The sequence below is a fragment of the Physeter macrocephalus genome, chromosome 15 (genome assembly GCF_002837175.3).
Source record: "Physeter macrocephalus isolate SW-GA chromosome 15, ASM283717v5, whole genome shotgun sequence".
NCBI lineage: Eukaryota > Metazoa > Chordata > Mammalia > Artiodactyla > Physeteridae > Physeter > Physeter macrocephalus.
The window spans coordinates 19,085,013-19,111,852 of NC_041228.1; the positions used below are offsets into that span (position 1 = coordinate 19,085,013).

Sequence of the window (26,840 nt, forward strand, 5' to 3'; positions counted from 1 at the left end):
TTCTTTTCATCATGGAGTTACCAGATTTTAAAACCAACCAACACTTTCTCATTTTTACAGATAAGATATATAAAGAAATTCTCAAATGCCATAATTTTTGTTCAAGTGCTTTGTCAGTCAACTCACAAATCTAGATCGTGATTAATTTACAATTCTAAGTATTCACAGTTAGATGAGTTTTAGGCTTGGTTCTTAATGTTCTAGAAGCAATCCATTTACAAAAGTGTCACCAAAGCAGTTTCATGAAATCGTTTAATTTAATGCCACCAAGCATGGACCTGTTATACCTTGGAAACAAAAACACAATCTCACAACTAAATCGAGCAGACTAACTTTTAACAATTCCAGCCGGAATGGACAATATATCCTTATGGCACATATATGACTCTGTAATATACAATTCATAATTCAGGGTTAAGAGTGTGGCATGGAGCTAGAAAAACCAGGGAAGTTGGACATTATAGAAAAGCGATGACATCAGTATAAAGTCACAAGACTGATATCCTCTTGCCACATAGTAAATATACCTTTTATCTCTGTAATTACATCACAAACCAAACCCTAATCAGATTCTTCTTTCTAAGGGATTATCACATAAACAGGATTTGATCACTGAGCATTGATTATGCTACTCATTCAGGAATGTTCTATGTTCCATGAAATCTAACAGCCCAGCTTATACATGGCACTTGTAACGGATGATTCAGCCAAAAAGCAAAGGGTTGAAAGTATAAAATATTCGAAAGCCCTCTTTTCCCAGAGGTAGCCCTCTTGAAGCAAGAGATAAGTATCTTGTTTGGACGGGTGGTGTGAGCTGGGGGGCCTAACTCTAACTTGTTCTCCCCTTCAAGCCATTTTGGCATGTTACCACGACCAGGGTCTCTGAGGTGGGTTAAAATACTTTTCTGTGCTATTCATATTCAATAGATGTCAGGACTGTTCTCTAAACATGTGAGGATCTACAACTTTAAGTTATATTTCATACTCTATTCAAATTTAACTCAGTCATGTAAAAGAATTAGAAGTAAAAAGTTCACCCTTTGGAGAGCTCTATTGGGTAAAGCCTCACATATCCACACATAAATATTTGTATATTCATGCACAGGGTAAACAGCTGTATTTGAAGCATAAATAAACCCAAAGTAAGACATCAGGAGCTAGATACCAGTTCCAGGAGTGGTTAGTGGTCTCTGGGGCTCTCATGTTAAGGATGCCAGATGAGCATTTTGCTCAGTTGTTAGGAAACACTTAGGTGGATTAAGCAACTAGGGTTCACTTCATAAATTACTTTTTCCTGTACCCAAGACTCTGCTTGAATTAGCTTGAGAAACTATAGCCCCTTCAAGGGTAAGTATTTGACCATTAACCTAAAGGCAATGTAATTACTGCATGAGACTAAATACTATGTGGCTTCTCTAATTCGCTTTATACCTTTCAGGATCAGTTCAAAAAAATACAGAACCCATAACCAAGGTTTTACACCAGCGGTCAGCAAACAATAGCCTGCAGCCCACAGGCCAAATCCAGCCTGCTGCCGGTTTTTGTAAATAAAAATTTATTGGAACACAGCTACACTCACTCGTTTACTTACTGTCTATGGCTGCTTTCATGTAGTAACAGCAGAGATGAGTAGTTGTGACAGAGACTGAATGGCCCACAAAGCCTAAAATATTTACTATCTGGACCTTTAAAGAGTGTCGATCTCCGTTTTACGCTAAAACACAGAGTTCAGTGGGAAGTTTATTTGAAACGTGTTTTTCTTCAGGAGTTTTAGTTACCTATTAAAATTAAGGTTCAGGTGACTCAGTAACTAAACACAAGAGATACCCCTTTTTTCATGAACGATATCTGTGTATTTTATGGTTGTAAAGGGAAATTTTCTTTAAAATAAGAAAAAAAGAGAAAGAGACAGATGTAAAACTAAAGGCTATTTCTCTGTTTAACATCATACTAAAATTAAAATTCTATCCATGAAATGAACCAAAACTTATACTTAGATTCTCTCCATACACTAAACAAATTACTTTGGGGATGTTGTTATATCTGGACAAAATGGTATCCAAATTGATCAGACATAAAAAGTACACAAATGAAACTAACACACAGGCAGTGAGTTTGTAAGGGGTGTTACGGTCGCCATCTTCGTAAAGCCAGACCCAAACTGCAACCGTAACAAGCTGTCGTCACAAAGGCAAAAATCTAAGAAAAAAGAAACAACAATTCACATCAGATTCATAACCCTGACTTTAAGAAAACATTCGTCCAAAGAACAACCGTCTGAAGACTGACCAGCTTACTTAAAGATACTTCAACGTTAATGAAAATCGTTTATATTCCTCTCTTTTCTTGATGATTTTATCCCCTCACACCATTAACCTTTCTTTTAAACGTTCTAGCCCCTAATAATTTTCTCATTTGTGGACAGCCTTAGGTTGAGCCTTTTTTCACGTACTGGACTCACTTGTTAAGCAGTGGTGAAACCCCTAACATGGTACATACTCAAAACTTCACGATGAGATGTCTATTTGCACAGTGATCTCACAGCCAAGCAAAGTGCAGCTATCAGGACTTGAGGATGTAGCAAATCATTTCTGTGACAATGGAAAGTGACCTTAGAGCTGAAGAGAGAAAACCCACAGAAATGAATCATCAGATAGGCGTGGGAGATAGTCCTCAAGTCTGTACTTAGCTCTGAATCACTGTCCTTTGTATTCAACAAGGATTTCTTTAGCACCAACTATGCATACATCAGTACATTTGGTACATATAAACAAATAATAGGTATTGTCCTCACCCTTTTGGGGTTTATGATTCATAGAAAACTATCAGAGCAGTTAAATATGTTAAAACATTATATGTAGCACAGGAATCCTTTACAAGGAAACCAGAGCACTGAGAAGGAATATCAGATCCACCTACAGAACATTTTTACAGCATAATTACCATTCTGCTATTTTCCCCACCCTTCTTCTGCTGGTTGCCTCTCTGATACATCTCTGATCTAGGCATTTTCTGTTGAATGAGAATGACCACTTTATTTTAAAGTACAAATGTGAATATTTAATTAGAACAAGAAATCACAACAACCATGAATTCTGAAAAGCTGACAAATGTCACAAATATTCCCAAATCGAAAACAACAATATTTTTGTTTTTTTGTACCTGCCTGATACATCTTATCTTTGGAAACCCACTTTCTTTGATATCCTTTTCACAAGACAGTGTGCTCCTCATAAGACAGCGGCATTAGAGACTTTGTAATCTTGGAGAAAATCTAGTATTTCCTCTTGCATGGTTGATCAAAATTTGTTTTATTTCAATAACTTAGGAAAGTTTATTTCAGTTTTATACCGTATTTGTAATGACATGCAAACAGTGTAGGTTTGTCAAATTTGGGAAACCCTCTATCACATTTCATACACGATTTATAAAATTTCAGGACATTTCAAAATTCCTTGAGCAAATGATACTCTTAAATGAGGAATCTCAAAGTGTAAATCTTAACTACACTCTGAGTTGCTCACGTGTAGTTACAATTGTCCTCCATGTCTTCTTTGCAGTGGCAGATTATGAATTTATGTTCTCCTCATTGATATCGGAATCCTGGGGGGCTGCATACACGTGGCTCCCCTCAGTTCTCTTTATAGTACTGCTCTTGTTTGTGCCTTATAAGCACAGGAATTCTGATAAATTCTACCTCTAATGACTCCCATCAAAAAAAGAAAAAAAAAGCCTGGTGCATTTTTAATTCTATGTTGAGTATACACCCGAAAGGAAAGAGTTTCTGTTTTGACTAGGAATTCGCTTACGCTTCTGTTCATCCGATGACCTGATCAGAGAGGTTGTTCCCCTGCTGTGAGTCAGCTCAGCTGATTTCACTCACCCACACTGGGCTGCCTGGCCCCTGCATGAATGACCACTTTTGATACCTATTCCTAGGGAAAAGGAGTTTTCCTCTCTCTAAGATATATTGAAATAAAAAGAAAAGTGAGGGACTCAATGGAATGCCACAAATGAATGGCTCATGCATTTAGCTTCTGTCATTAAAACTCAGAAACTAAAGATTTACTTCTACTGGAGTGTATGGATGAAATGGGGATTAATGTAGAACCGGAAGCATGTAGAGGTTTACTAGGGCAGCTTCACTTAGAGAGAAAGGGAAGGACAAATCTCCCTAACCATGTCTGAAGTTACACCAAGTAGAAAGCACAATTAATTCTTTTCACAAAGTAGACTTTGTTGTGCAAGGTCAACTACCACCGCTGACAGGTATGATCTTACACGGATGTCAGCCTGCTGGTGCTTCAGTTTCATCATCCACAGCACTGGGGTAACAACTTGGCTCATAAGGTGATTGTACAGATAAACAGCTATTATATGTCTAACGCTGATGGCTATTATTAGAGAAAACTATTGTTGCCGCAGGACTTTCTTGGAGACCTTGACAGGGGAGGGGAAGCGCTGGTAAACTGTATTCATCAAACACTTACTGTGGCTGCCACGTTGATGGTATACTGGTTATCGTTCAAGAGCGGCTGCACAGTCACAGTTCGATTGCAACGTAGATCGTGCAGCGATGTGGCAGCTGCTTCCAGCAAAAAGGCTCCAAAGTAGAAGACGAACACTGTAAAATGGTAAGCGAGATCCTGAAAGAGGGTGGAAAAGGGAGACAGCTACAATGAAAAAGAAGAGATTTTCCTTCCGTTCCTTATTTCAAATGAAGTTTACGTTCAGGAAAACTAGAACAGTTAAACAGTCTTTAACTGCATTTGCCATTTCTTTTGGCTCCCTCAGCAATGTCAAGCTGTTAGAATCCCAGTGAAAATCAACCGACCCGTTGTAATTGGCACGGTGGCAAACCTTCAGATCCACTGAATTTTATAATAAAGTATATAATTTCAGTTTAGATTAAGGTACCATAGAATTCCTGTCCTTAAAATTCAAGTAAAATAGCATTTAAATTACATCTTGTTAGAGTTATTATATAATATCTATTTTATTATTGTCTATTATATAGTTATATAATTATATACACGTCCTATAATCATTTTATTTTTGAGCAATTATCATTTTTATCCATTAGATTGTCGTCCCATACACCATGGGCCTATGAAATCGCTGAATTCAATACCATATCTCCCGATATTCTAAAAAAACAAAACAAACATATACTTCTACAAAAAGCAGAGGAAATTTTCATACAAAACTCAGTTGTGATTAAGTTATTTATCTCTCGCTGCATTGACGTGACACGCAACTCTTAAAATTCATATCGTCTTACGTGAGTTAATATACCATCCACACACCGCTGTGTATTTTTGTTAACAGTTCCTACAGCAGGTACTTACCATTTATTATTATACACCTTACAGTCACCATTTGTTATTTCCATTTGAAGTTTTCATCTTAAAAGGAACGGGAAACGCGGGGTGACATGGCCTGCGACTCTCGGTAGGATGTGCCTTCTTCACCAGCCTCATCTGATGCCACCCTCTTCCCTCTTTGAACATCAGCCCCTCTGGTCTCATCTCGGTCCCTAGGAATCACTCTATACCTCAGGGCTGATACTCTTGACGCATGGTAGCGTCTCTGACTGGAAAGAGTCTTCCCGCAACCAAGTACCACTTGCGCCTGTCCCCCAGCCCTGCACACCATCCCGCCCAGTAACACCACCTTTCTATTCCTGCCTAAGTTTGCCTCCTTCCTCCTTTACAGGAGGATCAGAACTGAGTTGTGCCGAAGGCTTTCCCTGCCCAGTCCTGTTTCCTCCCCCTTCAGCTTTCATAGGTGTTACCATCTGATAAACTTCTTGCACGCCCAACTCTGTATGGCTTGGGTCATACTACCCAGCTATCCATACTAGCCTTAGGGCCCTATGCACCCTAGGGTGATGGAGGAAAAGACGTAGTAAGGAACTCATGGCAATGGTGGTGACAAAATCACTATGTAGGCTCCTGGGGTTCTAAAGTCAGGCATGGAAGTTGTACTGGGGAATTACAGCTCCCGGTGTCCTCCTGGGCCGTCGGAGAGAAGAAACACTTGATCTTGAGACACCAAGTGACTAAGTACCTGGAACTGCTCGTTAAGAATGGAGTTCTATCAAAGCCACCAACTCATAAAGTCATAGCACTGCTTCTTCAGATGGGAAGGGAACATCAGCGATCAAGCTGAGCTGGGCTAGAGGGCACAAGTCCGCTGCGTGAGGGGGTAGCGCAGGCCCCCATGTCACCCACCAGGATGGGACTGCCCTCCTTCCTCAGCCCACACCTATGGCCACATGGGGGAGGGGAGCCCTTAGGTCCAGATGAAGGAGAAAGAAAACACCTGTGCTTGTTTCTGATGGCACGCTATGCTGTTGCAAGGTGAAAAGGGACAGCAGCTGCATTACACGTGCATTATAGCCACATGCAGGGTGGGCCTTGAAAGACAGAGGTTAGGGGATATTTTCCGAATGGATGGAACGATGAGCGGTGCAGCATGTCATACACTTTGTGAAGAAAGCAAAGCGGCCCAAGGTAAGAACATACAGAGACTTGTGGTCAGTGGCGAATGGTCTGGCAGGCTAGTCAGGGCCATGGAGAATAAAAGGCTACAAGTTTAGAGACAAGGAAGTACGGAGCAGGAAGACGGACATATGGGATTAAGCATACAGTGTGAAGTGTGACCTTTCTGTTACACGGTCACGCCCACCAGAAGCATCTGCCATGGGATGGCACGTAGAGAAAACGACCTGGCCAGCGGATGCAACCAGGCTTTGTCACCAGCTACGCGGTTAGTGGCATTATGGGTACAAGAACAGAGTGGTCATGCCTAGGAGGAGGAGAAGGCTACGTCGAGGCCCAATAGCACGGACTCCCAATTGCCAAAGCTGACCTAGCTACCGCCTTTTCTTAATGCTGAACCTGCCAGCAACAGAGACTGACTCTGAGACCCTGATCCGGCACTATTTGCACCCGGTACCAAATTGACGAAACTCAGTTCCTACCTCCCTGGGAGACATAATGCTTCATTCTCACAAAACAGACACTCATTCTGAGTATGGATTTGCTTTTCTTCCCTGCAGAACCTCAGCCTCCAAGACTATCCAGGGACTTACAGAATGCCCGATTTATAGGCATCTACTCCACACAGCATCTGACCAAGGGACCAACTTCTCAGCAGAGGAGGAGTGGGAACAGGCCCACGACCGTGAGCTGTCTTGTATGCCGCACCATCTAGAACTCGCTGGCCTGCCAGCATGACAGCATGGCTGGCTGCAGGCACACCTGGAGGCGCTACCCTGCGAGGATGTGTGGCCATCTTTCAGGATGCGATAGACACAGTCAAAAAGAGTTTTCAATATGGCGGTGTGTCCTCACTGGAAGAGTGAGAACCAAGTGGGGAAGGAGTTTCTCCTCTCACCGCCATCACCCCCACCGACCTCACGGAAGACTGTGACTGCTGTCCCCACAACTCTGGGCTCTGCGTGATCAGAGGTCCTGGTCCCCAGGGCAGGCACTCTTGCTAGAGGATACGGCAAGCATCCCATTGAACGACGAGCTATGGCTGCTGCCTGTGTCCTTGGGATTCTTTGTGCTCAGGGTTCAAAGGCAAGAGGAGGGGTCACCCTCTTGACAAGAGAAGGTAGGGTTGCTGACACACAGGAGGGCGGGAAGGAGTCTATGTGGAACTCGGGTGATCTACCTGGGGCCCTGTGAGAACTCTCTTGCCCAGCTGTGACTAAAAGGGAGAACTGCAGCAATACTGGCCTGAAAGGATAAAGTTACCAGGGGGCTTACACTCTCTCACAAGGGAGGGTTTGCATTACACCACCAGGTAAACCTCGGAGACCAGCAGATATGAGTGCTGAGCAAGGGGAGTTTAAAATGGTCCGTGGAGGGGGGAGGTGACCAAGACCAGCTGTGGCTCTGAGACCAACTCCAGTCAGAGGGGCTGCAGTTTGTCCCTCTAGCCTCTCTCTTTTAAGCTCTGCCTCAGGAAGCGAGGCACCCTGGAACCCCGGAGGAGCGAGGCCCCAAACACGTACGGAGAAGTGGAACCACGTGGTGCAGGAAGAGGCCTGGAGCATCCATGGCACGCACCGCACACGTGTCCCTTCCAGAAAGAACCTGACGTTCTGCTGTGAGGAGCACAGCTAGCTGACAGCTTTGGCTCCAGTGGATTTGAGATCTGCTGCTGTGTTTGAACTAAGGTCGCGTTCTTGCTGGGCCGCCCTCAGCCAGTGACGGCCCAGAACAGACTTCGATGCCTGGTCACTTTCCCCCAACACAAGAGTCTTAAAGGGAAGGCTGTGCTCTGGAGCTTCTCAATAATTTGGCCAAGACTTTATCACTCTCTAAGACTTTTCTGCTTTATCCTACATCCTCCCTCTTTTGAAGGTGTTATCTCCTCCCCTTTCCCTCAAAAAAAAAAAAAAAAAAAAATCTCTTATACTTCTAAATCCATCTTAAAGTCTGCCTCCCAGTGGCCCAGAGAGGATACGTACACTCTTCTTACTCCCTTCTTGGCCATTAACATAATTATAATTGCTCTGTCAGTTGTGTAATCGTTTCCTCACTGCCACTGTCTACTCCAACAAACTCTTTGAGAGCCACTACCAGGCCTGCCTTGTACACCGTTGTATTTCTAGGTCTTACCATAGGATCAAGCATATAGCAGGTGCTCATTAAATATCCTCCACCACTGGAGAGCTACACCCACGTTTATATTTGGCCACCCTGCTATGTGTGGGATGTGTGCACAAAGGTCTTCCTCACTCACAATTTCACTCATTGTTTTGGACAATGCAGATTCTTTGCTCTAAGCCAGAGGTTCTCAAAGGTTAGTGTGTATCAGAAGCACCTGAAGAGCTTGTTAAAACACAGACTTCTGGGCACCAACCCCAGAGTTTCTGACTCTGTGTGTCTGGGTGGAATCTGAGAATCTGCATTCTTAACAAGTTCCCAGGCGATGCTGGTGCTGCAGGGCAGGGACCACCCTTTATGGACCACCTGTCCGAAGCCCCTGGCCCTCCCCTATTAGCAGAGGAGCCCAACCCCTTTCCGAGTCTCCGTCACATGCTCTTGCTTTTCTGCCTATCTTCCCAACATTCACGCACCCTAGAGCGCAGCTCACCTGTCATCACCTCAAGTAAACTCAGCCTCAAGCATGCCTTGAATATTTTCAGCAGCAGGTAACTCTTTCCCACATTCTTATCTCCAGCCCAAGTTCTGCTTCTCAGCTCAAGGTCAAAGTTTCACTAACTATTAAAAAAAAAAAAAAAAAAAAAAAAAGCCACGCTGTATATAGGGCGATCCTGTTTTACACAATGGCAGCATGAAAAAGGGATAATAAGTCACTCTGAGGCGTCGTTTTCTCACTTGTAAAAATGAGAACAACAATCATTTTCTGTAAGGTCAAACAGGTAAATGAATGTGGGGACAGAAAACATAGCTCGGGACATTTTAAAAATATTAAGTGATTTCCACACTAGGCAGATGATCACGTGTGCCAGCTACACTTCTGGGGGAGAAAGGGAAGAAACATGTTTAATTGTACAAGGCCTTTTTTTTTTTTGGTATCTTTTATTTCTCTAACATATATCTTTCCTTAACACTCCATCTTCCAAAAAGGGAAAAATATATATGACATCTGTTTAAAGTTAGGTGAAATGGTATTATTGCCAGGCCATATAAAAACAATGAAGAAAAAGCATCTCAAAATTAAAATCTGCTGCTTTCCTCAAATTAGAAGGGGGCAAGTTTTTAGCACTTAATATATGTTATTACATATCATATTTTTATTTCACCATTTACAGCAACACTAGAAAGCTTGGGGAAAAATACTGTGGACATCAGCCATGAATACTAATTTAATCTCATGATCAATGAAAACTAGAAGCTATACATACTGTAGGTAATATCTCACAATGAATACTTCTAGAAAATAAATTCTTTATCAACACGCATTCTTCCTTCACGCATGGCATACAGGAGACATTAAACTGTTATCACGGGGTGGGTGGGAAGCAATAATTTTTTGAGCAATTCATGTCTAACAATTCCAGAATGCAGCAATTAAAAATTGTTACCATCTGGTGACAACTCCATGATACGCATGGCTCAAAAATTTACCTGGCTGAGTGTACAAGATAAATTTAAAAATCTATCAAAAGCAGCCATGCGGTCAAAAATGACTAAGTATGTAGAAAATCACAAAGTATGTCCACCATATGACAAGATTGTGTACTAACAACCACTGTACTGTGTCCTGTGTGTTGCTGTCCCCATTTTTCCCTCAGTAAGAGTGGACTACTCCAGCTAGAAAGCCGTAAGATAAACGTTGCAGGTGACCTATGGAACAGATTGGCAGTTTCAATTGTCCCTTTTCCTCAAGTGGTTTAATTTTTTAAAAAAAAACAAAAGAACCCAACGTTTTATTGTCTGAACATCAGACACAATGCTACAAATTGGAAAGAAATACAAATTTAGAAAACCTAATTAAACCTACTAAATTTAGGAAACCTAATATTAATGCTTATACTCAATACTGAAGATAAGACTCAATATAAGCAAAAGGAAAGAAGAGGGTATGGACATATGTCTAATAAAACCAGGAGTGATATTGGAAAAATATTTAAACATTGGTAAGGCATCAACCAGTTAGACAGAACGCTGAGCACTGCAGGATCCTGGAGACTCACTACTTTTCCAGATATTATCTCTTCAGTTGCTGGGCTATTAGGAGGTCCAGGAAGGTCTCAAAGAAAGGGCCAGGGTGAGAGGGAGCAAAGCAGTTAGGAAGACGCAGTAGATTGGGGAAACGGCTATGCATTAACCAGCACCAAAGTACCAGCAGGGCTATACTACTGGTACATATTGGCCAAATAGCATCTTCAAGCCTGATATTAAAAGAGCCTGGTGGGCTTCCCTGGTGGCGCAGTGGTTGAGAGTCCGCCTGCCGATGCAGGGGACGCGGGTTCGTGCCCCGGTCCGGGAAGATCCCACGTGCCGCAGAGCGGCTGGGCCCGTGAGCCATGGCCGCTGAGCCGGCGCGTCCGGAGCCTGTGCTCCGCAACGGGAGAGGCCACAGCGGTGAGAGGCCCGCGTACCGCAAAAACAAAAAAATAGCCTGGTGGCACTCACCAACATTAGGGATTGACTGATTCATTCATGCATTATTTTAGGAAAGCCAGGCATTTAGAAAAAGGCGATTAAGCATCTATTTGTAACTTCAACAGGGATTTTTGATCTTCGTCACTTGAGTAATTATTAGAAATATTTTCTCATCGTTAATGAGAAATCAAGGCGAAAATGCAGAAATACGTTGTATCAGCAACCTAAGAAATAGGACTTTCAAAGTTTCAAACTGCAAGCCTCAGCGTGTTTAAGGACTTATGATGATTACTGATCACTTACTATAAATCAGACACAAAGCTGAGCCCTTTATACCACATGAATTCCATTATTCCTTGACAGCACCTGGTGAGGTTGGTATTATGATTATTACTGTTCTTACAGAGGAAGAAATGAGGTTCAGTATTTTGCCCAAGGCTACATGGTTAGTAAGCAGACTGATCTCAAAGCCTGTGCATTATTATAACCACCACACTACACTCTTCCTCCTTAGCTTTACACCAGCCCATGCCATCGGCCCCGGGCTGACTGAATGGACAGCCCCATTTGCTTAGACTTCACTGCTGATAACATTTGGGATGATGGTTCTCTTTATGGTCTATAAATAAGACAAGAACAAATATTTTCCTTGCTGCTGAATAAAATACTACCACACTGGAAAGGAACATATATAAAGCCCGACTAAAGGTCTGATTTACGTTCCTAACCACCAAAGTGTGAAGGAAACCTAATGGTGGTTCTTCGTGAACGTCACTAAAGCACTGTTCACCGTGCATTGGAATTCATGCTCCACTGGGGACCATTTGGAGACAGTCCCAGAGAATGAATAACCACAAACATGCAAGAGGCTCCCTATATTATATGAGAAAAAGGGAAAGTAAGTTGACCCAATTTAATGGTGTCATAATTTTTAAAATGGTGTCGATCGGAAATTCATTTCTTAAGACGTATCAATTCTTGCTAGTCTAGGACAGGCATTGAAAATAAATATAAAATATCCCCTTTCCTTTTCTAAGTATTTGGAGAGTAAAATATAGAGCTACTTGTTTTCTGCAAAGAATATATGTATTTAATATCTGAAGCAGGAATCAATGGAAAATTTTAAGATATACGGCACAGCATCCATCTCCCAAAGGCATCTGTTCAATAGTTCAATAACTGTAAATGTGATTCATTTGTTGTATGAAAGAAAACAGTCTTTGCGGAAAGGTCATCTAACTCATAAAGGAATAACAGAGAGATGGCTCAGCTCTGTCACCACAGGGACTGAACAAGCTGGGACCCTGCTGTCCAGCAAGGCCGGCCACATGGCAGCACAGCAGCCTCTGTGCTCTGACCTTTTCTCTCCCACTAGAGGCAACAGATAGAACAGGGCATCAGCATTTCAGGACAGAATGAGATATTTATAAGTTTCTCACATTTTCCTGAAAGAGACTTAAATATCCCTTACCAGGAAGTTCCAATTGGCATTAATCTGAGTCACCACGCCAGAGAGGAAGACGCCCAGGAAGAGGAGGGAACAGATGAAAGCCGTCACAGACACGAACATGACCCATCCTTGCAGCAGAGGTAGAGGAACATTGGAGGAGGCAACCAGGATCCACACGAGTCCCCCGAACACCTAAAGGGAAAACGAAACACGGTAATAGGTTTGGGCCGTAGAACTGAACATGCTTGCATCAGGCTTACCACCGCCTTTGCTCCTCCCCAGACCCCTGCACGTGTTCCTGCAACCCCCCACCCCGCCCCGCCGCCACTTGTCTCTATCATAACTGGAGAGCTTTCTTCTCTCAGGTGTAGGCCAGCACTTCTACTCTGGGACCTGATCCGACTCCACGCCTATTTCTCACCTGCCTTCCTGTTGGACTCTCATCCTCAGCCCAGGACCAGGCTCAGGATTCTTTCACCACCTGAAAGTATTTTCCTTTAAAAGAACTTGAAAAAGAATAGATACATGTATATGTACAACTGAATCACTCTGCTGTACACCTGAAACTAACACAACATTGTTAATCAACTATGCTCCAGTATAAAATAAACATTAAAAAAAAATAAGTAAACGAAAGTATTTTCCGTTGACCCTGCTGCCTCTCTAACTACTGCCCTCTCTAAGGATTTCCCTCTTCAGTACACCATTTTTACAAATCCATCTTTGCTAGGCGTCCACCTCCTCTCCTTGCTGTTGCTTTTCAAGCCGCTGTCCACTGGTTTCTGCTCTCACCATTTCTCAGAGAGGCGATTAACAAAGATCAGCCACAGCTTCCGAACTTGTCACTTCTAATGGCCATGCTTCAGTCCTTATCATGACCTATTTGTACAGGTGAGATTATTGCCTATATATAGAATAGCAGCTATCATACATGACAGTGGACAATAAAATCTCCCATCATTTACTGACACTCTTCTATGTACTGGGCATGAGAATAGATACTTGAGATATTCACAGATCTAATATTCAATAAATACCTACTGTCACGCATTGTGCCGGGTGCTAGGAATAAAACGGTAAACAATGGTCCCGACCGTCACATAATTCACAGTCTCTTACAGAAAAGAGAAAATTAAGCAAGTCACTAAAATGCTGCTTCACACAAGTCACAGCTGGGCAAACGCTGCAAGTCCACACAATGAGGGCTCTAAATCCAGATGTGAAGAGTCAGGAAACACTCCCTAGAAGCAAGAACCCAAAGGACAGGGCCAGGGAGGGTAGCAGAGGGCAGAGAAGGCTGTTCCAGGGCAGGGGCGTGAGTCTTAAGACGGTCTGGGGAAGCGGAGAAACAGCCTGGCAGAGCTGAAGGGCAGAGCTCAGGCTGACCGAAGCTGCGGGCACCATGTGCAGAACGGCCAGAGGTGTGAGCTGGACGCGCAGCCATGGGGGGTCCTGAAGGTCAGGTCAAGGAGAGGAACTTCACCCAACGGCAACGGGAAGCCTCAGATCAGCCTGAGCAGGAATGAGCGTGATCAGGTTTGTATTTCGGAGTTTCTCTCTGGCTGGAGTGTGGCAGTGCATTGGAGGGGAACAGGCGGAGGACTGGGGGACCACAGCGTTGACAGTTACGACAACAGAGTGTAAAGTAGACTCAAGGAGCTGAGGACAGACAGAAGTGAGTGACTCAGAGAGAAACTGTGAAGTAGATGTGAGGGTGGTTGGTGGCTGATCAGATGTGGGACATGATAGCAAAAGAACAGATAAGGGAAATACCCAGATTTCTGGCTGGGACAGCTGGGAGTGAGTGAGAAGACACAGGAGGAGAAGTGGTTAGGGGTGAAGACAGGCAGTTTTACGAACCTGATGGCAACAGCCTTGTCCACACTCTACCACTAGAGAGATAAAGGCTACACACCCTCCACGTGGCATTCCAGGACCTTTATGAGCAAAGCTGCCTTGTGCATACTTTTGCCTCTTGCCACTAAAGCCCTCATATCTCACATTATAGAGAAAGAAATTAACAGTCCAGAGACAAAGCTCTTTCACATCTGAGTGGCCTGACAGATGCTGGCCCAGAAAGTCATTCCCTCCCCATGTGTATTTCAGAAACTCCCATGCACAGCTCATCCTGAAGAGCACATCAACCTAAAGGTCCTTCCTGAGTTCCACCGCATGCTCAGGCCCCCCTCTGCCCTCTGGGCAAGCTCCCTACTATGGATTTGTTACCTTGACGGGAAACATTGCAATTGACGCCCCTGGCTTTCAGTCCAACTGTACTATTAGATCTTCTTGGCAGCATGCTGCCTTATAATGGCTTGCATCCCATGTCATTTATTAATCTACATAATAATTCTTTCCTAACCCTCAGTCAGGCACTGTGCTACATTTGGCAACACAAAAACCTAGGCTATTGTACACCTGCCTGGAGACACCGACAGGCAAGTGGGAATCGATTGCCCACCCCCCGGCCCCCATCTCCCCAAACAATATAGGCGATATCACAGAAGCAGGTACACCTGGCATATGGAAGGCTCTCAGATATTTGCTGAGTGAACAAACTCCTAGTTCCCATATGAGAACAGTTGGAGCACCAAATATTAAAAACCAATAATCATGTGAATCTTGCTAGATAATATCCAAACTGCGTAAGTCACTAAAGGTTAAAAATACAAGTATTGTAAGCCTATATAATGCCACCTAATATCTGAGTGGTGCTTTATAATTTCAAATAATTTTTTCAACTTTATTTTCCTGAGAAATCCACAAGGATATCGGGCAAAGATTATTAATCTTATTTCACAGAACAGGAAACTAAATTTGAGTTAGCTACTTAAGTCATAAATGGTACACATAAAACTATGGCCCCATTTTTTTTAATGGCAATTTAATGTTTATTTCATGAATCTTACTGTATCTTGAGAATATTTATAATAATAAATTAGCAGCTGTCCTATTAAAAAAAAAAGAAATGGGAAAATAGTATACCAAGTAAAATAAAAACAGTCTGTAACACTACCACTTACAGAGAAAAAAAAAAAAAAAATACAAGTATTGGGGCTTCCCTGGTGGCGCAGTGGTTGAGAGTCCGCCTGCCGATGCGGGGGACACGGGTTCGTGCCCCGGTCCGGGAGGATCCCACATGCCGCGGAGCGGCTGGGCCCGTGAGCCATGGCCGCTGAGCCTGCGCGTCCGGAGCCTGTGCTCCGCAACGGGAGAGGCCACAGCAGTGAGAGGCCCGCGTACCGCAAAAAAAAAAAAAAACAAGTATTAATGTATTTCTTTAAAAAAGGCCCATACAATTCCTTAGTACTCTGAAAAACATTTTGGAAAGCCTAATGAATTATCACTTGAGCAATGATAACAGAAGCACCAACCTAATAAATTGATAATAGTGGAGGTATATCTCAAGTGCTTATTCCAAATCAAATATGAACAATCGACCCAGAAAGTTGTAGGAAGTAAATCTAAGTCATGGGTAATAGTGCACATTAAAAAAATGTAACCACAACCTTATTAGTAGCTATGAAAGAAACAATGTCCCTGGTAAAAGAGTCTATACCCTTTCATACTGTTTAATAAATAGTTGAAGGTGATAAGATCTTCCATTTTTTCTTTATTTCTCAGCCTCTTCTTGGTAGACTTTTCTTACTCTCCCAGCACAAATAAGCTACATTAAATACTCTTTAAGAAATAGACATCATGATTACATATCTATTAATTCAAGAATCATTTATTGAAACTCTAGATGCCAGTATAAAGAATAATAAAGAACAACTGGCCACTGTTTATTAGGGACAGGCAGACTCAGATAGATAAGCATAACTATATTATATCGAGATTATGATAATTTCTCACCTCTGAAGAAGAGGCTATATGATCCCTTGGAATTAAACATAACATGTAATAAACCTGGACTGGACCTCAAACTGGTCAGCCTCAAATCTGCTGCCAGGCACTGTAGAAGGACACTGAGAAAAAAAAAAAAAAAAAAAAGGCAAGGTTCTATCTCCAGGAGCTCTAATAAGGGAGAAATAGACACCATCAAATCTGATTCAGGAGCAGATTGTGGCGAGTGCTATAAAAAGGGCTCAACACTGTGTGCTCCGAGAGATTGCAAGAGGGAAGAAGAAACAGAACGGGAGGACTCTAGACGGTGGGCAGGGGAGGCAGGTTTTGAAGCAGGCTTTCAAGGCAGACGAGGGCTGTGACAGCAGATGCTAATGTGAAACAGTAGAGATGAACTCATCTTGTCGGACTCAAAACTACAGCCCTTCCCAAACCCCAAAGGCTTGGAGAGGGAACTAAGTGTGTATACGAAAAGAGAACAGACTTGCCTCCCCATTTGTGGTGTGTGTGTGGCTGGAAAGGGGGCAGGGGAGGCAGGAAGGTGTATGGATGCCTCCCCTGCCCCCAATACACACACACACACACACACACACACACACACACACACACACACACACACACACACACACTACACCCCTAGATCAGAGATTCTGTGAAATACAGATTTAAGTCGTCCTTAGCACAGGAGCTTTGGAACATAGAGGATGGCCCGGAGAAGAGAAATAATCCCACGCTGGAGATCCACCTTCCTCGTTGCAAGACTGTCACACTGGTGAATGGGTCCCTAGGGCCTTGACACAGTTATTTCTCCTTACTTTACGATAAGCTACCTTTGCTTTTGGCCAAAAGCTACCTTTTCTCCTGAGCTTCCCAATCTAGCTCCAACTTTAAAAACTGAGCTTTTAATAACATTACCCATGCTTAGTATATTCCCTTCACCTAATTCTTCACATTACGAAGCTCAGAGTATTTATCGCTCATGTTAATTATCAGCATCCCTGTTCAGCAGAGGTGGCTCTGGAGGTAGCCTGTTTTTAGAAGTGAAACGCAGAGCACAAAAATGGTTAAAATCTGAGGGAGAAGAGTTGATAACGTTTCGTAGCAACTGCAGAGTGCGCACACCCTGAAGAAGGCTGGGATTCCTGTTCACCCACCGTGAACTGAATCCACATTCTGACCCCTTGTCTATCACGGCCTTCCACCACTCTCTGGTGTCTTAAAAAGTCTGATAATTACACACAAAACTCCCAAATGCACCACCTTTTGAAATTTCTGTAAGGAACCAAGTCAGGGCTCATGACTTTGAATCTCAAGCTCTGACAAAAAGACAACCCGACTTCCAGGTAATGCAAAGGCCAACACGTCTTCAAGTAGATATCAGTCTTCCCCTGCGACCCCTCACCTCCTGAGCTCAAACTTAGGTGTACCTGGCACACACCTCAAGTGCTCAAATATATCCCGAGTTGCCGTGATTCAGTTGCTACCCATTCCAAAGCCCACGGTCTCCTTTGTGGCTTACTGTAGTGTACGCTCATCCCTTCAGTTCGGCTCCTGCAGGGCAGAAGGGTGTACCTTGGCTGAAGCCTTCCCGTAAGAAAGCCATGGAAGTATTATTCATCCACACATCACACCGAACGGAACCCTCAGAGCTGGAGCTAAAACATGTTTTCTCTAGAAACTGTGGACTGGCAAAAATATGTAGCCCCACGGGAAACCATGGTCTTGAGCAAGCAGCAATTCCGGCTGCGTGGATTACAGACTTCTCAAATTGAGTCCTATCTGGATGGTCTTCCTATGTCCCCAAAGGATTCCTTTTGCAAACACCCTTTCTCTTTTCAAATGTCACTTATTTCCTAATAGCGTGCTTTTAAAACATGCCCTCCGACATCTTGGCTAATAATTTTCAAACCACTTGGACACCTTCATCTTAGTATACTCTTATTATTCACTAAGTAAACAGGCCAATTCCTACTCTGACCTATTTTCAGTCAGTGTTTGGAATGAAACCAGGGAAAGGTAAGTGAAGCTGAAGGTATAAAGGACTGGTTAGAGGGCCCTAAGGAGAAACATTTCAATACTTAGAACTTTCTGTGTATAACATACGACCCTCTCTTTCCAATTCTCCTACTGCTTACATACTGGGCTTTTCATCACTTTATATCAGTGAGGACGAACAAATCCGAAAGACTAGAGGAAAAAATGTCTCCCAACCTGGCTTACAGAGTTAATCTGAGTAAGAGGTCGAAGCTGGTGAGGGTAACAGAAATACGAGCTAGCATTTATCTAGGTCTTGTGTTCAAGCACTACTCTAAGGGTTTTATTTGTACCAATTTAATCCTCTGAGATTAACACTGAGAGATTAAACACTGAGAGCTAAGTACTATTATTATTACCATTTTATAGAGAAGTTAATCAAGGTAGAGAGCCATTAATAAATTGCTCTAAGTTATACAGTTAATAAATGTTAGACCTGGGATTTGAACCCGACAACTGGCTACCAGAGCTTATGCTCTTAACATTATGTTCCTTTGTCCCCATCAAAGTTTCGTGTTTATTCTAGAGCAGGGTTTCTATACTTTTGCCATGGATTGGCTTGGGGCAGGGGCAGGGCTGATTCTCCAAAATCATATCCAATTGGGTAGATAAGTGCATATACGTTTTTCTGAGGGCACAGTCTACAATGTTCATCAGAATCACAAAGGGGTTTGTGGCCTTCCAAAAGTTCAGAATACCTTATCTTCTTGATAACCCCTCCTATTTCAATGGGTGCTACAAATGAAACAATAGGATTAAAGGATGTTAAACATGCTCAGACTATTTACCTTCTAGTGAATAGATTACCTATAACTCCATGTTGCACACAACTGGTATTCCAAAGAATGTTTTTAAGTGGGAACATACTTCAGTCAACAGATACAGTAGCTGATAGATGTGTTTACAGGGCAGCCCATAAGGGTGTAAAGTCACTCATGATGTGGCTGCAGTCCAGTGGCTCCAGCACTGGTGAACACTCCTGCCTGCCTCTCCAAGCTCACCCTCTCCCCTGCAATGCCCCTTCCCCTGCCGCCCCATCTCTGCACTGCAGCCTCTGTCCCTCGTCCCCTGCACACAAAGCGTCTATTACACTGGCCCATGCTTCTGCTTGGCATGCTGCCGTCGGAATTTTCGCTGGATAACTAAACTCCAGTACTGCGTCTTCCAGAAAGACTTCCCCGGCTGGATGCCATCTCTTGGTGCTTCCATGGCTACCAAGCCATCTCTTGGTGCTTCCATGGCTACCAAGCTGATACTAATCTTAAAATGGAAAGCCCATATTATAGGGGAGAAGTATGCTCTGGCCCTCTTTTATTCTTATTTATAATTTCCCTTGATTTTTAAAATCCGGTTTTCATGTTTATAGGTAACTAGTTATCACCTAGGTTAAAAATGTTCACACATGCCCATGCTTCAGTATCAACCAGGACTGTACAAATCATTGCCTCTTTTCTTTCTTTTAACCTTACTTCTTCTGAAAGCTATTATACAAAAGTTAGGAATGTCATCTATGGCGACTATGAAAGGGCATGGCCCTTTTCATATAAAATAGGACACAGGAAATTAGGGTCAAACTTTAAACTCCTGGAGAGGAGTCATGACATTTTAAAAGTTGGGCAATAATAAATGCTAGAGAGGGTGTGAAGAAAAAGGAACCCTCCTACACTGTTGGTGGGAATGTAAATTGGTATAACCACTATGGAGAACAGTATGGAGGTTCTTTAAAAAACTAAAAATAGAACTACAATATAATCCAGAAATCCCACTCCTGGGCACGTATCCAGAGAAAAGATACATAATACATAATGCATAATTCGAAAAGACATATGCACCCCAATGTTCATACCAGCACTATTGACAATAGCTAAGACATGGAAGACACCTGTGTCCACTGACAGATGAATGGATAAAGAAGATGTGGTATATACACACATGGAATACTACTCAGCCATAAAAAAGAATGAAATAATGCCATCTGCAGCAAGACGGATGGACCCAGAGATGATCATACTAAGTGAGGTAAGCCAAATATTATATGATACAGATTATACATCTAATCTAAAAAATGATACAAATGAACTTATTTACAAAACAGAAATAGACTCACAGAAATAGAATATAAACTTATGGTTACCAAAGGGGAAAGTGCAGGGGGATAAATTAGGAGTTCGGGATTAAAATATACACACTACTATATATAAAACAGAGAACCAGCAAGGACCTACTGTATAGCACAGGGAACTATACTCAGTATCATGTAATAACGTATAATGGAAGAGAATGTAAAAAAAAGAATACATATATATACATATATATGTATAATTGAATCAATCACTCTGCTGTCCATGTGAAACTAACACAACATTGCAAATCAACTATATTTCAATAAAAAGTTAAAAAATAAAATAAAATGCTAGAAGAAAAAAAAAAAGTTGGGCAAGACTTAAGAGGGCGTACTCCAAAGCTGCCCTTCCACGCTCCAGTCAGTTTCTCTAGGTTATTTTCACACTGTTCAGTTTGTCCTACAGAACAATCACACAGCATCTGTTAAGTACTCAACGTGCGTGGTATTGGCTACACCTGCCTGGTTCCTGTCCCATGTCATTACACAGTCTTTCTTATTCAGCTATATCAATGCAGATATGCCACATCCATGGCTCCTACCACCAGGTACGACATTTCTATCAGGCACCACAAGACAAATCTCTCCTTAACCTTTTCCTTTGGAGCTCAAGGTCAAGGTTTTCAGCAACTTGGTTTGAAGTTTTCCATGTTTCAGTTCTTCCTATTTCTTACGGAACTGCCAACCAGGGAAAACGACTGCTGAAAATAATCTTTGGCAGGGGCACTTTTTTTTCTTAAGAAGTTTTAAAGACTTTTTTTCACATGGATGGAGACTGTAAACCCAGACGCAAAGTAAAAATTTTACCTATAGAATTAAAACCCCTTTGAAGCTGGGAAAACATACCCACAGATAGCCCCCCTTCACCACTGCAGACACACAATGTCCCTTCGCAACCGAAATCTATTTTCTGGGTGAGAAAAGAGAACTCTATACAGCTGAACATTTATGTGTTAGTCCATCTACAGTCAAAGCTGCAGGTTGAAAGTAACCTGAAATCCCTTCCATAGAATTATCTGCATGACTGCACATGCCTGCTCCACAGCCCCTCCTTCCCCACCATCCTTTCATTAACATTTTGTTTTTCTGGGGTAAGTCCTCTGTGTTACATCTTATACTTAAGTTTGGTCTACGATCATTACAGGCCATGTCAAAACTTTACATATGCGGTTGACCTTCTAAATATCAAATCTGTGCCTCTTCTCTGCTTCTTTTCTTTGTCCTACTTCTAGTTCCCTTCACCCCTCATGCAAACCACTGCAATAAGCCCTTTAGCTGACCTTCCTGCCTTCAATCTCTCTGCTTTATAACCAAAGTTCATTACTCAAAGATTTCTTCAAGTCTAATCAAGTTGTCCCTGTCCTTCAGCAGCTCCCCATCACAGACAAAAACAAATGCTATGCCTTGGCCTATCATTTCTCAGCAAACCACACCTTGAACCCTACCTGCTCTTTTTCCTTCTCCTGCCACCTTCCCATAAGTCATGTGAAAAACACACACAGAAAAACACCAACCATTGCCAGAACTTCATGCCATGGTCTTTCTTGTCTCTGGGGTTTGCACATGCCCTTGTTTCTACCTGGAATTCTCTTTCCCACTTTTGTCTACTGAACCTCTACTCATCATTTCAGGCTAAATTCAAATGTCACCATCCCATTAAAGCTGCCTGTCCTGGCCTTCCCAGTGGCCAGATGTACTCCACCCTGTTTTTCAATAGTACTTTTCATAAACCAATTTTATCACTTCAAATGCAGCACTGTAATTCTTTCTTGGATTTCTACTTTACTGTATAGGACTTTCTTTTAAGGGCAGGAGTTATGTCAATTATCCTATTTCCAGGGCATAAGATAAGGCCTGATGCATAGCAGGTTATTAATTATTTGTTGAAAAAATGAGAATTATTGTCGCATCCAAAACACTGCAGTTAGAAGCCTGTGAATAAGAGTCCTAGACCATCTCCCATAAAGAGAAATGTTCAGGAATATCATGGGGAATGTAGACAGCTTCCTAGATACTGAAACTGTGAAACACACTGAATTCAATAATAACCTTTCTTCTTTTCCATGTTTAATACTGTTACTTCCAATCTTCTTGTGCATAATACTCATTGAGGACAAGGACCAGAACTAGCTTGTTTAGCCCAATAGTACAGATGTTCCAATGTCATTTTCTTATAATACACCTGCCTGGAAAGTGCTTTAGCTATAGTTCACTTTCCATTGTTGTGTCTTTATTCCCTGAATGGTAGTTATTTTGGGGGCATATCCTCTCAACTAGGTTATAAGCTCTTTCAAGTGAGGTAGAGTTTAAATATCTTTGTTCCCAGAATAGTGTCTGGCGCACAACAGGTATTCAATAAACACCTGATGAATGATTTACAAAACATTAATTCAGGAAACACTGAATCAAAACATTAGATTCTGAAAATAACTTTTGAAGGCAATGTTTTCCATCTTAAACTAAAAGGTTTCACTTTGCAAAACTAACTTAGTATTAAACTCTTCATAGCAAGCACACATTGGTAAGTATAGCTGAGTGCAAAAACCCAGAGGTAGACAACTTAGGTGTCTAGCAGTACAACATACCTATCTCAAGAAAACCACACCATGCATGTGAAGTTGCAATATCTCCACCTGTAAAGCCAGTGCTATAAACTACTTTACCTGGTGTTTGGAGGCTGGCAATATCTGTATCTTTTGAATTATCTCCCCAACAAATGCCTGACACTTGAGAGATTGTGAATGTGGTACAACAAGGCAAATTGAAATTAAATTATTGAGCTAAGTTACTGGTTAGTGCGAGAAGTGAACTCCAAGATCATGGTTTCATTAGCTTAGTCAACTATAGATAGCCCAGCATCTTTGTCGGATGCAGTTTTCAGGTGTTCAGTTTTAGACAGCAATGGGACATAAAGAAATTGCAAGGACAAATGGATTCGATAGAAAGTCAAAATTAAGGAGTTTGGGCATATTGAGAAACACTGGCAGAGGCTAAAACAAAGGGGTCCCCAGAAAGGACATCACCCAGAGCTTAGAACTGCTTCTGGTGAATTCTCACGTTTAATTTACAGAGAGATATTTCTGAAGAGGAGCCATGGGAGACTGAACAATTTCAAGAGATCAGAAAATTAGAGGGATATGAAGAAATCCGGGACCAAAGTGCTTCAAAAGTGTCTACTTTGCTTTTATCTGTGCACCTCCTCCGTGTGGATGTTCTAGGTAGAGAGAGGGGACCAAGGTGGCCTCCACCTCTGCTCTCTTAAAGCACATGATCCAATAGCTCTAAGTGGCACAGAAGGGTGAGGGCCAAGAAGGAGCTATAGTTTGGCTCTAATGTGGTCTCTTGTTTCTCTAAGGTCACCAGTTTCACTGGAATATTCTGGTCCTTTTATTTTTTTGCGGGTTGGGTTGGGGAGGAAGGAGGTTGATATCAAGTAAAAGGTAATAGAGGCCTATGATTTAAACCTATCAAGATATTTGGCCAAATAAAGTGAAAATTAAACGGAAACGGCTTTCAGAAGTGATGCTGTTCTATCTAGATAAGGATCCTAGAAGTGTTTGGGGGCTAAGAAGCCAGAGGAAATGAAGAGACAAGAGGAAGGGATTGGATACTTCTGTGAGCCTGGGATTTCCCGTGGGATGGGGAGTGTCAGAAGTTCTAGCAGAGGGAGAGGATTCACATTTGCAAGAGAGAGCTGTCTTGTCCACAGAGCCCTGAAAAGGCCTCCCGTGGTGGTTCCCAGACATGACCGTACATTAGAACCTCGGGGGAGCTTTTTAAAAAATCTCATGGACTCGGATGCTCCCCCAGAGTCTGATTTAATTAGCCTGGCCTAGCGATTTAAAAAGCTGCCCAAGCAATTAAGTATAGCAGGAGTTGAGAACTAACCAATGGGCTAGATAAATAAAGAGATATGAGGGGGGGGGAGGAAACAGAATAAACCACTTTCCACTTTGTTTCTCAGAATTAGGTGGAGTTTCCAAAAGTGTCACGTGATCACCGGTGGTTCTTGAGATGGAATTTGATTTGATAGCACATGGCTAGGCCTTCTTTGCATATATATACATATATGTATGTCACATTTTTTACATATATACATATATATGTAAACATATAGGTATCTATTTGAATAAATATTAGAAAAATATGACCAGCATATCAAATTTGAGAATTCATGTTTTTATTGCTTAGGATGAGGCTAAGGTAAGGTACTGAAGTTCAGAAAGTGAATGCATTTAAAGTGCACAATCTGTAAATTCTAGAACAGGTGAAAACGGCAGGCAAAAACTTCTAACAGAGGTATGCAAACAACTGGAGTCTGAGGAACACGGAACTAAAGTAGCCCAGAACCTATAAAATCTTTCTTGCCAGGCTTCACTGGTCTCAGGCTGTCTCCCTCCCCACAGTGGGGCTGCCCACCCAAGGCCACCCTCTCCCCGCTCTCCTCACCTGGATGCCCCGGCACCTCATCCCAAGCGTTCAGATGCTTCCGAACTGGGCTCAGACTCAAACCAGTTTCTCCTAGCCTCGCAGTCACGATCCGATTACTGATGTCATAGCCTGTAACTCACTTGTCTCCTTTTTCAGATTCAAATCTGAGCTAAACTTAACTTAGGGTGCCTTAGCATAATAGGGCGGAAAACCAATGCTCACAAGGCGTTCCAGCCCCACAAGCACAAAAGTGAAACCGAAGCGACCCAAATCCAGGTTATGCAAACTCAAAGGTGTGGGTGAGGGGGACGATATGAAAACCCCAAACCGAGCAAACAAAGCCAGCCTGCAGGAAAGGCACTGACTGGCAAACGTTTCACTCTGTATTTGCCATTCTCAGGGCATGATGCAACCTCAGGTTGCCCAATTTATATTTGCACATTTTCCCCAGCGAGCTTCAAAACCTGCCAACTCCATTAAAGTGCCTTTTCAAAAGTTCAAGTCTGCAGCCCAAGAAGGCTGCACGACAGGCCGGGTGAACCGACGGTCACCTAAGCCCAACAGAGTGCGCTGAGAGGGTTTGGAGTTGCAAAGGTAGACTCGGAAGGGAGAAGGCGCAAACGCAGGCGGCGAGGAGCTTGACAGCCACGTTTGTACTTTTACCCTACCATTCTCAGCCCACTTGATTAGACACTGCCCAGGGTACCGTATGGGCTTCACCTTTTCCCTGCCCTGCCTCCTGAGCCCTGCTCCTCTCCCCATTCCAAAGGGCGCTCATAATGGCAAAAGGGAAAAAAAAAAAAAAAAAAAAAAAAAAAGCCCAGGTCTTCTAGCCCTCCTCCTCCTCTTCCTGGTACCTCCTGCCCCTTCTTTCCACATCCTGGCGGCCTCCCGGTCACCCGGTTGTTGGCTCCACCTTGCACCACCCAACAAAATGGCAGGTAGCATCAGGCGAGGCCGAGAGCGCCGGCACCCGCTCCAGCCCAGCGCGGCCCCGGGCCATACCGCCGGGGGTCTCTGACAGTACCCCAACTCCAAAGAGCCTTCTCCTCTCAAAGTCCCCAATCCTCGGCCCCGCGGGGCCTCCTGCTCGCTCTCCCGGGACCATTTCTGTCGCCAGCGGAGGAGCAGGTGCCAGCGTAACAGGTGCCAGGCGAGAGGGCCAGGGCGGTGGCGCCGTCGCCCAGGTGCGGGCTGCGCTGGGCATCGGGAGGACCCCGGGAGGGGCGCGGGAGAAGGCCACGCCGGGGGGACGGGAGCTGGGGGCCGCGCAGAAGGAGACAGCCCGGGGGCAGGATGCCGCTGCCATCCTCGCCACCCGGGGCGCCACCCTCGCCCAGGCTGCCCCACTTACAATCTCCAGGCACACGAAGGCGCCCGAGTAGGTCCGCAGGATGTCGGGGCCGACGGGCAGGGTGACCCGTGGCGCCGGGAAGGACACGGCGGGGTTCGGGGGCGGCGGGACTGGCGCTCCGCCGGCCGACATGCTGCCGCTGTCGCTACTGCGTCTCCGCCCGCCTCCGCCTGCCTCCGCCTCCCGGGCTCCCGCCGCCGCCGCCGCCGCCGCTCGGGTCCGCGGGCTCCGGGCGCGCCGCCCGGGAGGGGGGCGTGGCAGCGCTGTCCTCGGCCAGGCGGGGGCCCGCCCCGTCACGTGGGCCCAGGTGAGCGCGCCTCCGCCCCGGCGCCCGCGCGGGTCACGTGCACAGGTGCGGCGGCCACCTGGCCCGGTCTTTCCTGCTCTGCTGTTCTGGTCCCCTTTGCCGGCCAGCGGCCAGCGCTCCTGGAACGTCTCGACGCCGACGCCCGGCTCACCGCTCCGCCCTTTATTTGTTCCTTCTTTCCCTGCCCTGGTTTCCACCTGCTC

The 26,840-nt window shown here is 43.8% G+C and overlaps 1 protein-coding gene across 1 annotated transcript; it reads right to left on the reverse strand.

Moving 5' to 3' along the window:
- On the reverse strand, window positions 1-26,534 carry MAL2 (mal, T cell differentiation protein 2). Its single transcript, XM_024129430.2, has 4 exons — window positions 26,331-26,534; window positions 12,565-12,735; window positions 4,491-4,646; window positions 1-2,199 (listed from the first exon to the last, which is right to left on the reverse strand). The coding sequence occupies exons 1-4, from the start codon at window positions 26,460-26,462 to the stop codon at window positions 2,128-2,130; spliced, it is 531 nt and encodes a 176-aa protein (XP_023985198.1). The 5' UTR covers window positions 26,463-26,534; the 3' UTR covers window positions 1-2,127.
- Window positions 26,535-26,840: the final 306 nt, after the last annotated feature.